Raw genomic sequence first — 12,334 nt, forward strand, 5'->3', positions numbered from 1 at the left:
CCTGTCTGTTTATTCTCTCCCATCCACTGCATTGCCTGCAGAACGAGAAGCAGTCGGGGCCCCACCCAGCACCAGATGCCTGGGGGTGGCAGGAAGCCGCGGGTGTGCCTGCCGGGCGCTCACCTCGAGGGAGCTTGCAGACCACACCCATGGTGATGTTGGTGCAGGCGCCTGGGCGCCACAGCCCGCTGCTGCTCTGGATCCAGTAGCAGCTGTTGTGGCTCAGCATGCTGGGGCCCAGGCCCGGGGGCCCCCAGTTGGAGTAGTTCACAGCTGTGTTGTCCTGCCAGACCAGGGTACCTCCTGTGGGAAGAAGGCACTGAGGGGGCGTTGCGGGGGCGGGTAACAAACTGGAGCAGGTGGGAGAGAGCAGGCCTGTTCTAGAACCAACTCCCACCTTCCTCAGGTCCTCACCTCCACCAAGCCCCGGTGGAGGGCATCGCCCCTGCCGCCTGAGGCCTCCCCCTCCTGATCCTATACACAGGGACCCACCTTTGGGGTTGAAGTTCATGCCCAGCCAGGCACCCCGACTCTGGCCCTCAGAGCTCTGCAGATGCTCCCAGACAAACACGTTCTCCATCTCATCCAGGATGGACAGGACCACCCCACCCTCTGGACACAAAGGAGGCTCACGTCAGGGCAGACGGGTCTCCCCGGGGTAGCAGAGCCCCCCAGAGAGGCCCCCGCCCTCTTCCCTGGCAGCCAGAGGAGAGGATGGCGTGGAGTCGTGCGTGGATGGAAGGGGGTTATAGTCACACACGTTATGTCACGGGTGGTCTGTGCGTATTGCAACATGAGGGGCACTTAATGTGTGAGTGCTGCCGACAGGTAGACCGCAGCACGGGGACTGCATTCACAGGGTCTTTGAGTGTCCACGAGAGGGGTCGCCACCTGGAACGCCCACATGTGGGCTCTCGCCCGCCCGGCCCACCTCTCTGGCAGCGCTGCAGCGCCTCCTTGTGGCCCAGCAGCAGCTCCATGTGGAAGGAGTAGCAGTGCTCCCGGAAGGGAATCCACGCTGAGTCCGCCAGCCCCTGGGGACAGCTGCCGTGGTAGCTTATTCTTCGGGGAGGAGGGGGCCCTATGGCGGTGCAGGATTGAGAAAGTGGCCCAGGGTCGGCCTACCCCCGGCCCACCCCTCGGCCCCAGCGGGTGGGCACTCACCTCCGTTAACTCCACACACAGCCCCCTGCAACTTGGTGTCACAGCTGGTGGTGCGCCAGGCCCCATCCATGTCCACGTAGGCGCAGCCCCCCGGGTACTGGGGCTCCCAGTCCTGCCAGCTCACATAGCTCAGCGGCTCCTCAGACACCCAGGAGTACCGCCGGGAGCCCTGGGCACAGACAGCCATCAGGGTGGGAGGAAGGGGACCAGCCGGGGCGGGGGCGTGTGTTGGGGGGGAGCAGGTAAGGCACGGGGTTAGGAGGAGGCAGGGAGGGAAATCAGGGGAGTGGGCCCAGCCTGGTGCCCACCTCCTCACTGGCCAGCCCGATCCAGAGCGGCGTGCGCAGCCCTCGGGCAGCCTGCGTGAGGAAGGCCTGGGTGTAGGGGTCGGGCACGTGCGCCAGGCTGGCGTTGCGGCTCTCACACAGCAGGAGGGCGTCGTGCCAGCGCAGCGGCTTCTGCAGCAGCCGGAAGGTGCCGTTGAGGTAGGAGAGCTCAGTGCCCGGGGCAGGGAGCGATGCTGCTGGGCATGGGCTCAGGGAGGGGTCTACAGGGAAGGGGGCAGGGCTCAGGCCGGGCTCTGCCCCCATCACCCCATCCCCAGGCATGAGGCCGGGAGCGGGGAGCGCCGGACATCAGGCAGAGACCAACTCTCCTCTGGGCACAGTGCTTGACTCAGTGTCAGTCATTGCTGTTATTAATAACAATACGTTCTTACTAATAAAGGGGTGAGCAATCTAAAGCTCAACCATGAGCACGGAGCTGCAGGAGCCTCAGACACAGAACCTCAGGGCCCCTGCCACCAGGCATGCCCAGTGTCTAGCTCTCCCTGGTCAGCCCTGCAAACCCCAAACCTTCCTCCTGAGACCCCTTGGTGCTCACTGCCTGTCCCTCTGATCGGCGCCTGGCCTTTCTGCCCATCTGCTTTCCAAGCAGACTAGGCTCTGGGGGTGGCCCCAGGGGCCCTCTGAGGTCAGGGACCATGTCCCATTCCTCCTGGCACGGCCCAGGGAATCCAGTCCTGGGCTGGGGTTTCCAGGCTCCCCGGTGACACGTACCCGTGCCCTTCTGGCAGATGAAGCCGTGTGTCTCCTCCACGCAGCTCCGATCGTCCCAGCGGCCCGTGAAGTGAGCTGAGGGGCTGTGCAGGACCACCGCACAGCTGGTCTGGGGGGAAGGAGCTGCTCAGGGGAGCCCCGGCAGCTGCCCGCTTGTGCCACTGCCCCCAGAAGGCTGTACTATGAGCAAGGAGGCTGGAAGGGGGTCCCCAGGCAAGCACTGCAGGGCAGGGTGGGGGTGGAGGGCAAAGGAGAGAGTGGGGAGGGGCCTCCTCACCGGTATGTTGCCGCTGGGAGCAGGGCTAGGGCCAGAGGGCTCCCCAGGGGCCCAGTTGGTGTACCGCAGAGGCTCCTGCTCCACCCACTGGAAGTCCCTCTGCGAGGCGTGGAGGCCAATCCAAAGGTCAAAGGTCACATTGGGCAGGCTGGCTGTGATGAATGCTACAGTCCCCCCAGAAGAGAGAGTGATGAGCGACAGGGCGGCCCCCTCCTCGCTCTGCTCTAGCCCTCTGGGGGGACGGTGTCAGAGGATCACGGGGCCTCCCCATGGGCTGGCCCTACCTTGCTCTAAGGGGTTTGCAATGGTGACCAGTTGGGCCTCTTGCTGCTCACAGGAGAACTGTGCCTCCGACCACTTCACCCGGTCCTGGGGGTCCTGGCCCTGGATTCGGAAACACTGTGGGGCGGAGGGGGAGGCATTGCATCCTGCTCCCCGCCCCCGTCCCACACCCCCAGAAACTCCACTGCGGACCCCTCGGCCGCAGGCCCTGGGGGAGGCTTGGGGGCTGTGAGAGAAAAACACGAGAACCAGGACATCTGGGTCTCCGGCACCCTCTCAACCGGGCACAGCGGATTCACATACACTTGCCCACACTCTGGGGAATTTTTAAGTGGGAAGATTTCTCGGGGCCACCAAATGCTCTACCACTTATGACAGCACCACCTGGGCCATGCCTGGGGACAAGGTCTGTCTGGCTCTCAGCTTCGCACACTCCAAAGGCTTTTGACAGAGTTACTGTATCATTACAATGATGCTAACAAATTAAGAAAGGGACCAATTACATATATATAATATATTTTGTTTTAAATTAGGTGGAAGAAGTCATAATAAGCTTTTGGAAAAATTTAATGACATGGGGAAATGCTGAAAATATAATACTGAGAAAGAAAAGTTGACTACAAAATTGTGTTATTTAGTATAATCTCAATTACATGGAAAAAGTCAGGAAGTGGAGTAACAAATATTGATAGTGGTCATCTCTGGAGAGTATGGATGAGTTTTAGTTTCATTTTTTTCTGTTTTTTTCCCCAAGATGTTAATAATACACATCTTACTCTTTTTTTTTTTTTTTTTTTAACGCAGAAAAGGTGTAATATTTGCTTGGATATTCTGAAGACAGTGAGAGCTCCACGACACTATGGGTGGGCTGCAAGCCAATGTATGACAAAGATTTATGGATTATGTTATCTAGTGTTAACTAATCTAATCCTCACAGTAGGGGTTAAGTGGTCTTACAATGTCCTGCAAAGAAGGCATGGATCGAAGCTCATCCTAACGATGCCAGCGCAAACCACAAGGAAATAGCGCCCTTCTCTTTCCCTTCTCTTTCTGGGGTAAGCGCTTTCAGACACTATGTAAAAACAATGAAGGTCTAATCAGGTCTGATGAATGAGCCCCAGGGTCAGGAAGTAACCACTTTTGGAAAGAAACTCACACCCTAGAGGGAACATTTTGAAAACGTATTTAGATGCATATCCATTCTAATTCATTTTATTGTCTCAAACTTTCCTAGCTGCACACTCAAAACACTTGGGAAGAGAATTTTCTAAATGTTGTTTTTAAAAAATCTTCCAAGGATTTTTTTTTTAAACTCTCTTGATCAGCTCTTCTGATTAGTTTATAAGGCAGATTAGTTTAAATGCAGAAACTGACCAATTTTTAAACAAAAACCTTTGTTTAATTGGTAGGACTGGAAAATAGGGAGAAGGACTTAGAAAGCCCAGCCAATGATGGATGACCTTTTTTCATCTTGATCTATTTGTCTTCGTGAGGTAATCTTTTCGTCTACAATAACCATTCAATCCATGTTTTAAAATAATTTGAATTTCAGGGAACTTCCCTGGTGGTCCAGTGGTTACGATTCTGTGCTTCCAATGCAGGGGACGTGGGTTCGATCCCTGGTCGGGAAACTAAGATGCCACATGGCCGGGGGCGGGGCGGGGCAAGAATTGAACTTCAAACAAGACCTGTGAAGTCTGAATCACAAAGTGTCAAACTAAGATTTTTTCAAATAATGAAGTATATGCAATCACTCTGCTCTTATCAAAATTATTTAAATAGTAATAATTATTATAATTGATAAATTTTGAGTGAGCACAAAAATATTTTCATACCACTAAAAGGAAAATTTTGAAAAATTAAAAATACTATTTAAAAATCTCTAGCTCATGCTTTATATTGTTTTGTTCTTGTGTATATTTATCTATATATGACGTCAGTCACGTTAGTATGGAAGTAAATATATATTTACTTACATACACACATGTAATGCACACATACGTACGTTGTATGGTCAACATTTTAATAGGAGTTCATTATCAAGATGTTTGGGGACTTCCCTGGCAGTCCAATGGTTAAGACTCTGCGTTCCCAATGTCGGGGGCACGGGTTTGATCCCTGGTCGGGGAACTAAGATCTCTCAGGCTGCACTGTGGCTCCAAAAAAAAAAAAAAAAACAACAAGCAGATGTTTGGCGACCAGGGATCTAGGAAACTCACCAAACTATATGGGCAACATCATTACCTGGTGAATGAGAAGGTGTTACTACGCTGAGTTAGTTTCCAAGGAGTCTGGCCCTGGCACTGGGGCCATGCAGAAGAGAGGGTGGCGGGTACAGGCAGGAGGCCATGACTTTGATGCTGCCAAAGGGCGAGGACTCCGGAGGCTCAGCCTTCGCCTTGGGTGCCTCCTCTCCCCCTCCTACCTTGCTGAGGAACTGGCTCCAGCCCGGGGGGCAGCCGCCTGTGGGTGGTGGGTCTGGGGGCTGCTGCTCTCTGGTAACGTTGCTGCGCTTGCAGATGTAGGGCAAGGCTGTCATGCACCTCTGGTCCCCCCACTCCTCTGCAGAAAGAGAAGAGCAGTCACCCCAAGGGCAGGGCATGGCTGCCGGCGCCCTGGCCTCATGCCCTGAGAGGAGGTGGGGCTGGGGCTCAGGTCCCTGTGTCCAGCTCTGAACTCAAGTCCTCTGTGGCTGCTGGATCACAGGGACAGGCCCTCCCCTCTCTGGGTCTAGCCCTTCTTGGGTTGTGGGGACAGGGAGAATGAGAAGAGACCTAGGGCCCCTGCGCAGGCTCCCCTCACTGCCCCCAACACCGACCCTCCCCTCAGCTTCTGCACTCTCTCTGCCCCAGCTTGCGCTCACCTCGGCTGGCCATCATGTACACGCACTTCTTGTCCTTGCCGATGGGCCGAGGCTTGCCGGGTGCCCAGGAGATGAAGTTTATAACGGAACCATCTGTCCATCTGCAATGGCACCGAGCAGGGATGACTGCAGCACTGGGCACCGTGCTCCCCTGTATGCAGCAATGAGGGGGCAGGGACCAGGGCCCAACACCAGGGGCTCAGTGGCCGTAGGCTGAGGAGTGGGGCTACTGAGCTCAGTGCAGCTAGAACCCAAGGACCTGGCGCCTCCAGGTAAGGGCCAGCCTTCCTGGGCATGCATTTCTCTAACCAGAAAAGAAGTGTAAGGACCCCAGAGCAGGGGTCCAAGGGCAGCGCTATGCTCAGACACCCACGTGCTCCTCCTGGTCCTTCCATGCCTCACGCATGGTAGGTGGGCCCTGAATACAAAGAGGCCCCTCTGCACCATCCTATGTTCTTGCCCACGTCCTGAGGGGACCTTATTCATGAGTGACCCCCGCATAATATGAGCTGCCATTATTTAGTGCCCGATAATGTGCTGGATGCCATGCTAAGGATTCACACACCTCATTTCTCATCCTCACAATGATCCTACCAGGCAGGCCTCGTTTCATTTTCAGGTGAGACAACCGAGGCCCAGAAAGGTTAAGTCACTTGCTCAAGGCCACACAGCCAGTGGAGGGCAGGGCTGGATTCAAATCCAAATCTGTCTGTCTCTGTATGCTGTGCCGCCTGCCTACCTCCAGCCTGGGTTGAGGCTAGCCATCCACGCATGCGCCCCGCTGCCCATCCGCACCCGCTGCCCCGCCAGGGCTCCCACCTGAAGCGCCCGTCGCTCTCTGAAGTATGCAGGCCGATCCACCAGTGCTGCTCTTGGCCCCGCGAAAACTAGGGGAAGCCGGGCAGGCAGGTGAGGGTTGGCAGGCCCTCTCCCTGGCTCCCGGGCCTGCCCTCCCTGCTCGCTAGCCTGCCCACCTTCTGCAGGTTGTGCCCCAGGAAGTCCAGCTCCGCCTGGCTGTGCACGGAGACCAGCTCGGCCAGGAACCACGTGCAGATGCGCTGCGCCTGCGCCCACGTGGAGTGGTGCTCGAAGAACTTATACTCGGCCTCCTGGAAACGCAGCCACTCCCGCCGGCCTGCGGGGGCGGAGGGGGCGTGGGGATGGAGGCCAGGCTGGGGCTGCCTGCCCGCCCAGCCCAAGGAGGACAAGGCGGGTCCAGGGCAGCCAAGGCAGGCGGGCCTGCGAGCCCTTCCGACTTGGGCCAGTAGGGTGCCCCCATCACCTTTCCCTCGGCTCAAACCCCTAAGCCCCTTCGTTCTGTCCCGGCCAGGCCCTGCCCAGGAGGTGACGCCCCTTCCCCACTCCGGGCCGCCGTGGGGAGCGGGGTGCCTCACCTTGCGGGCTGCCGTCAGGCTCCCGCACGTCCGTGCCTATGGAGACAACAGGGACAGAGACGCTGCAGAGAAAAGAGACCCTCCCCTAGACCCCCGCCCCCTCCGCCCTTCGTCCCATGCCCGGTCCGCCAGCGCCGCCCCACCCAACCTCGAGGGATCTTGCAGATCCAGTCCAACTGCGTCTCGCACTGCATGGCTACCCACTGCAGGGAGGCCAGGTCGAGCACTGCACAGCCCCGGATGTCGTCATCGTCGTGCCGGCTCCGGTCGAAATTGTGGTAAGAGAACTGATGAGGTCGGAAGGGGAGAGGGGTTTCAGGCACCAGGCGCAGGCTGCACCGACCCCCAGAACAGACCAACCAGAGGCCTGGCATAAGCTAGGAACCCCCAACCTGGGCTAGACGGTCCCCACCCCCTTTCCCTTACCTGCCAGCTCTGGCCAGAGGCGCTGCCTCTACTAAACCTCGCGCACCTCCGAAAGACCACGCCCACACCCAAACCTCGCCCGCCCAGGCTCCGCCCACCTGCCCCGCCTCCTCCAGGCCTCCTCACCCCTAGTCCATCGCTCCAGCGCCAGCTCTGCCCCGCTCCGGGGTCTCGACGGTTCAGGCCGATCCAGAACCAGTGCTGCTCGTGGATCTCGGGCTCTGACTCACTTTAGCACAACCCGGGGGTGAAGACAGAAGACATGGGGATGAGAGTTATAGGGGCCCCTTGCGGTTGTGACCTGGGCAGTCCCAAGGGCCTGGGGCCTCTCGACCTGGGCTTCACACTCACCGGGCAAAACACTGTTGGGGCCACCCTTAAAAAGCTCTCCCCAAAGAGAACTGGGCTAGCTGGACCAGGCGCCCCGCTCACGGCGGGCAGGTGGCCTGGCTCCCTTCCCTTGCTTCCCTTTGGGTGGGGTTTGCCCTGCCAGCAAGACTGCAGGCTTTCACTTTAGGCAGCAGATGGGGACGGTGCATAGACCTGGGGACGTAGAATCAGATACACCTGGATTCCAGTCCTGGGTCACCCAGGGACCAGCTCTGTGACCTTGGGTAAATAACCCAACCTCTCTAACAGCCCACAAGGGATAATGTCTACTTAGTAGGATTGAGAAGAGTCTTGAATGTGGATTAAATGTTTAGTGCAGTACCTGGTACATGGTGAGAAGCAACTGACACGAGCTATTATAATTACTAGTCAAATAATGTAATTGTGCTGTTTGCTGGGAGGAGATATCCCTGGAATTAAGATGTCAGGAAGCCTGGATCCATTTGGATTTTTCCCAAGGCTAAGGGGCTGTAGGGCTGTATGTCATAGGAACCCACAGGACACAGACAGGGCTCTGGAGGGACCCCGCAGGCAGATGCTCACTTTTGTAGCCTTTCTATTCCTGTCTCTGAGAAAAAGCTGTTTATTGAGAAAGTGTGGGCTCTTATGGGATGGTATAGGGTTGCAGGAGGGGGGCGCTCACTTGGATCAGCTTGGAGATTTTGCCATGGAGAAGGAGGGATGGTGAGGGCGGTTACTTGTGTAAAAGTCTGTGAGTCTCAGGGGGTATTGCTGGCTCTGGTGAGCAACCCAGGGTCTCTGACTCCAGGGAGACCAGGGTTACTTGAGGGGGGGTCAGGATGGGCCTGGCATTAGTAGCAGATGCACAGGTCATTCCAAGCCCTGGAACCGACCGCCCTGGGGTCGCCTTCACCCTACCCAGCAAAAGCAAGAGCCCGACTCATGTGCACATGGGCCACCGCCCCAGGCTCAGTACCCGAAGATCTTGTTGAGCATGTTGGCCACGAAGTGCTCCTCCTCATAGCTGGCCAGGCTCAGCAGCTGGGCCCCCAGCTCCTGGCAGGCCCTCTGGGCCTGGACCCAGCTCTTCTTGTCCTGCAGCCGCTCCGCGCTGAACACCTGCAGGAGCAGAGTCCAAGCTGTTCCCCAGCCCACCTCCCCCCGGGACACCTGCCCTCCCATGACGTGAGTGGGGAAGGGGGCTGGGACCTCACTGGACAATCCTGCTCATCAGAGAGGGAGCCCCAGGGGAGGGAAACTGGCACAGGCATCTCCCAGAGATGGCCCCCTAACCAGCGGGGCAATCAGGGCTCTTATCCCAGCAGAGCCACAATTTGCTGTAGGCAAGTCCCTTCCCCTCCCTGGACTTCAGCTTCTTCCTGTAATTAAAAGACCCTGGACTACCTCAGTGGCTCCCAAACCCAGTAGGGTTTAAAAACACAGATTACCAAGCCCCACTACAACCCACTGAATCCCAATCTCCATAGCGACAGCCTGGAAGATTTGTTTAAATCAGGCTCCCCAGGCAATTCTAAAGAGCAGCCAGCCTGGCCCCAACATTTGGGAACCTCCGCAACCGATGGTCTCTGTGGTTCTTTCAATTCCTCAAATATTTATTGAGCACCTACTATGCACCAGGCCTCAGATGCCACTGACAAAAGGGTTTCAACAGAAAGTACCTCTGTCTGTTGTCTGTAAGTTTCTCTGGGGCCCGCCTGCCTGGATCATCGCTGGGTCCCACTGGGGCCACCCACCCCGCCAGGGATGCTGCCTCTTTGCTCTTGTTTCTCTCCCCCGACCCCAGGCCAACAGGCTGCCTACCTTATAGCAGTGCCGGAGTTTGGGGTCTGAGCCCCAGCCCTGGGGGCAGGCGCCGGTGAGGCTGGGTGTGGGGTCTGGCCCAGGCAGCTCAGGCGTCACTGGCGTGCCCAGGCTCTGCCGGCAGATGTAGCGAGCCCGGAACGATGTGCAATTCTTCACCTCCCACAGCCCCATGGCGCTGCCCGTGGCCAGGGCCACGCAGCCCCCACGGCTGTACCCTGGAGGAGGGAGAAGGGAGACCCACATGCTGAGGAGGACTCATCGGTCTTCCCTCACTTCCCCGAGGGGCACCACCACGGCCCTCGCACCGGGAATCAGCTTAGCCATCTTTGCAGGGACATGCTCTGTGGAGTCGGGGCCCAATGGGGAGGAAGGAAATGGAGGCAGAGGCCTAGCTCTCTGTTTGCTCCTGTGAGGCCTTAGGCAACCTGCTTAACCTCTCTGAGCCTGTTTCATCATCTGCCTCATCAGGTTCTTGAAAAGGTTAAAAAAGACGATGAATTTAAAATGGTAATAGTAATAGCGAGCACTTGTATGCTCACTACTCTGAGGGCTTTACATATATTAACCCAATCAAGCCTCATGTCAACCCTGTGAGGAAAGTACCATTATCCCCATTGGACAGATGAGGAAACTGAGGCTCAAAGATGCACAGCTAATAAACTGCACAGTCAGGATCTGAGCCGGGCAGTTTGGCTCCAGAGCCTGTCCTCCTATAACCACATCACCACACTGTACAAATGATCTGTTTCCTGTGAAGCCCTGGGTCTCGGTTGTGGCAGGGCTGGTCCACCGCGGCCTCCTGGCTTCACCAAGGAAAGTCCAAGAAGGGGGCTGCGCGGGTGCTGTGGAGGAGGGGCTCACCGGGCTGGTCCCGGTTCCAGTGGGTGTACATGACCTCATCCCCGCTGAGCCAGCGGAAGGAGCCGGTGAAGTTGAGGTCCTGCAGGGCCGTCCAGAAGTACTCGCCATCCCAGTTGTAGATGAGGCTGCTGACAAAGGCCTGCTCGAACCTGCGGGAGAGAGGCTGGTCGAGGCAGGGAGCTCGCCCCCCACCACTCCCTGGGCTACAGGCCAGACGCCCTGCTCCAGGAGCCTGGGTGCTGCACCCAATCAGAAACTTGCTCAGGGGGCTCCCCTGGTGGTGCAATGGTTAATAATCTGCCTGCCAACGCAGGGGACAAGGGTTCGAGCCCTGGTCAGGGAAGATCCCACATGCCGCAGAGCAACTAAGCCCGTGCGCCACAACTGCTGAGCCTGCGCTCTACAGCCCGCGAGCCACAACTAGGGAAGCCCGCGTGCCACAACTACTGAAGCCCGCGCGCCTAGAGCCCGTGCTCCGCAACAAGAGAAGCCACTGCAATGAGAAGCCCGCCCACCGCAACAAAGAGTAGCCCCTGCTCGCTGCAACTAGAGAAAACCCGCGCACAGCAATGAAGACCCAATGCAACCAAAAATAAATTAAATAAAATAAACTAATTTTAAAAAATTAAGAAATGCTTTAAAAAAGAAACTTGCTCAGGGAAGTGGGGACCCCTGGGGACCCTGCAGCTGACACACAGCAACCCAGCTCCCCTTCTACTGTCTTCACCTCCATGCCTTGCTGAGGAGAGAGAAAATCAGACACAGCCAAGGTCTCTTTGGGGCATCCAGCCCAAACCTATGCCTGTTCCTGCCCCTGCCCAGGACCTGCCCCTGCCCCTGCCCCTGCCCCTGCCCAGGACCTGTCCCATGCTGGGGTCGCTTAATAAACAGGAGTCATTCTGGTGACAATATTAGAAAAAGGCCCTGGAGCCTGTTGAAGCTCAAAGGACTCGCGTCCCTCTGCACTTGATGGCAGGATGCTGCCCCGTTTGGAGGAAGGACCACATTAGGCCAGGACATAGGGGAGGGCTGGCCCCTCTCCTGTACCTGTTGGTGACGGTGACCAGCTGAGAGCCGTGGTCGGTGCACAGGCGCCGGGCCTCACTGTAGGTCACCTGGTCCTCTCCCAGCCAGTAGCAGGATGGGCTGTGCCACGTCCAACCCTGGCTCAAGAGAGTGGGCAGAAAAGGGGTGTCTGGGGGGAGGACTCTCCTCTCTCACCCATAAATCCTGGGGTGCAGGTGCCATCAGTGGCACCACTGAATTTTCTGCAGGCTTGGGCACAGAACAGAGGGGACTGGTTTGACGCCAGAGCCGGCTCTTCCTGTGCTGTGTTCTGCACCTTGTCACTCCACACTCCCCTCCCTACTGTTACCCACAACTGCCAGGCCCGGGGTGGAAGCATGGCCCACGGGTGGCTGATCGGGAGACAGCCAGTCACCGGCCTGCGGCCCGGCCAAGAAAGATGAGTGGCCCACTGGATTCCTCTCTTGGGTGTTTGAACCAAGAGACGCAGTGGGAAAACTGCCAGTTGGCTGGGGAACCAGAGCCAGAAAGCTGGGAGAGCTGCCAGGATGTGGAGGGGGCTGGGTAATCCTCAGGGGCCTGGAAAAGCTGGAGTACACGGAGGATGCGCCTGGCCCGGGAGCAGGGGGGACAGACCCTCGGCGAGGGGCAGCAAAGCTGCAGAAGAGAGCCCACCCCTCCTACACGGCTGGCTCGCTACCCCCGCCCCCATGAGGCCGGGGAGGCTTCACCCCACCGACCCCTTGTCCCCTGGGCCACCCTGAGGGCCTCTCTGCTCTTGCCTTGCAGATGAGGAGGACCTGAGGCT

The 12,334-nt window shown here is 57.6% G+C and overlaps 1 protein-coding gene across 2 annotated transcripts in view; it reads right to left on the reverse strand.

Annotated features, from left to right (window-relative positions):
- MRC2 (mannose receptor C type 2) overlaps positions 1–12,334 on the reverse strand; it is a 55,160-nt gene that overhangs the window by 1,790 nt on the left and 41,036 nt on the right. For both annotated transcript variants that reach the window (XM_059908910.1, XM_059908909.1), the window contains exons 10-28: positions 11,548–11,663; positions 10,501–10,649; positions 9,637–9,854; positions 8,792–8,934; positions 7,591–7,693; positions 7,187–7,325; positions 7,039–7,074; positions 6,619–6,779; positions 6,464–6,531; positions 5,645–5,745; positions 5,207–5,343; positions 2,784–2,898; positions 2,500–2,663; positions 2,223–2,331; positions 1,473–1,711; positions 1,165–1,333; positions 932–1,081; positions 493–612; positions 124–303 (exon numbers count right to left, since the gene is read on the reverse strand). In XM_059908910.1, coding sequence (XP_059764893.1) covers positions 124–303; positions 493–612; positions 932–1,081; positions 1,165–1,333; positions 1,473–1,711; positions 2,223–2,331; positions 2,500–2,663; positions 2,784–2,898; positions 5,207–5,343; positions 5,645–5,745; positions 6,464–6,531; positions 6,619–6,779; positions 7,039–7,074; positions 7,187–7,325; positions 7,591–7,693; positions 8,792–8,934; positions 9,637–9,854; positions 10,501–10,649; positions 11,548–11,663 — 2,617 coding nt within the window. The remainder of the gene's footprint in view (positions 1–123; positions 304–492; positions 613–931; positions 1,082–1,164; positions 1,334–1,472; positions 1,712–2,222; positions 2,332–2,499; positions 2,664–2,783; positions 2,899–5,206; positions 5,344–5,644; positions 5,746–6,463; positions 6,532–6,618; positions 6,780–7,038; positions 7,075–7,186; positions 7,326–7,590; positions 7,694–8,791; positions 8,935–9,636; positions 9,855–10,500; positions 10,650–11,547; positions 11,664–12,334) is intronic.

The sequence above is a fragment of the Balaenoptera ricei genome, chromosome 20 (assembly GCF_028023285.1).
Source record: "Balaenoptera ricei isolate mBalRic1 chromosome 20, mBalRic1.hap2, whole genome shotgun sequence".
NCBI lineage: Eukaryota > Metazoa > Chordata > Mammalia > Artiodactyla > Balaenopteridae > Balaenoptera > Balaenoptera ricei.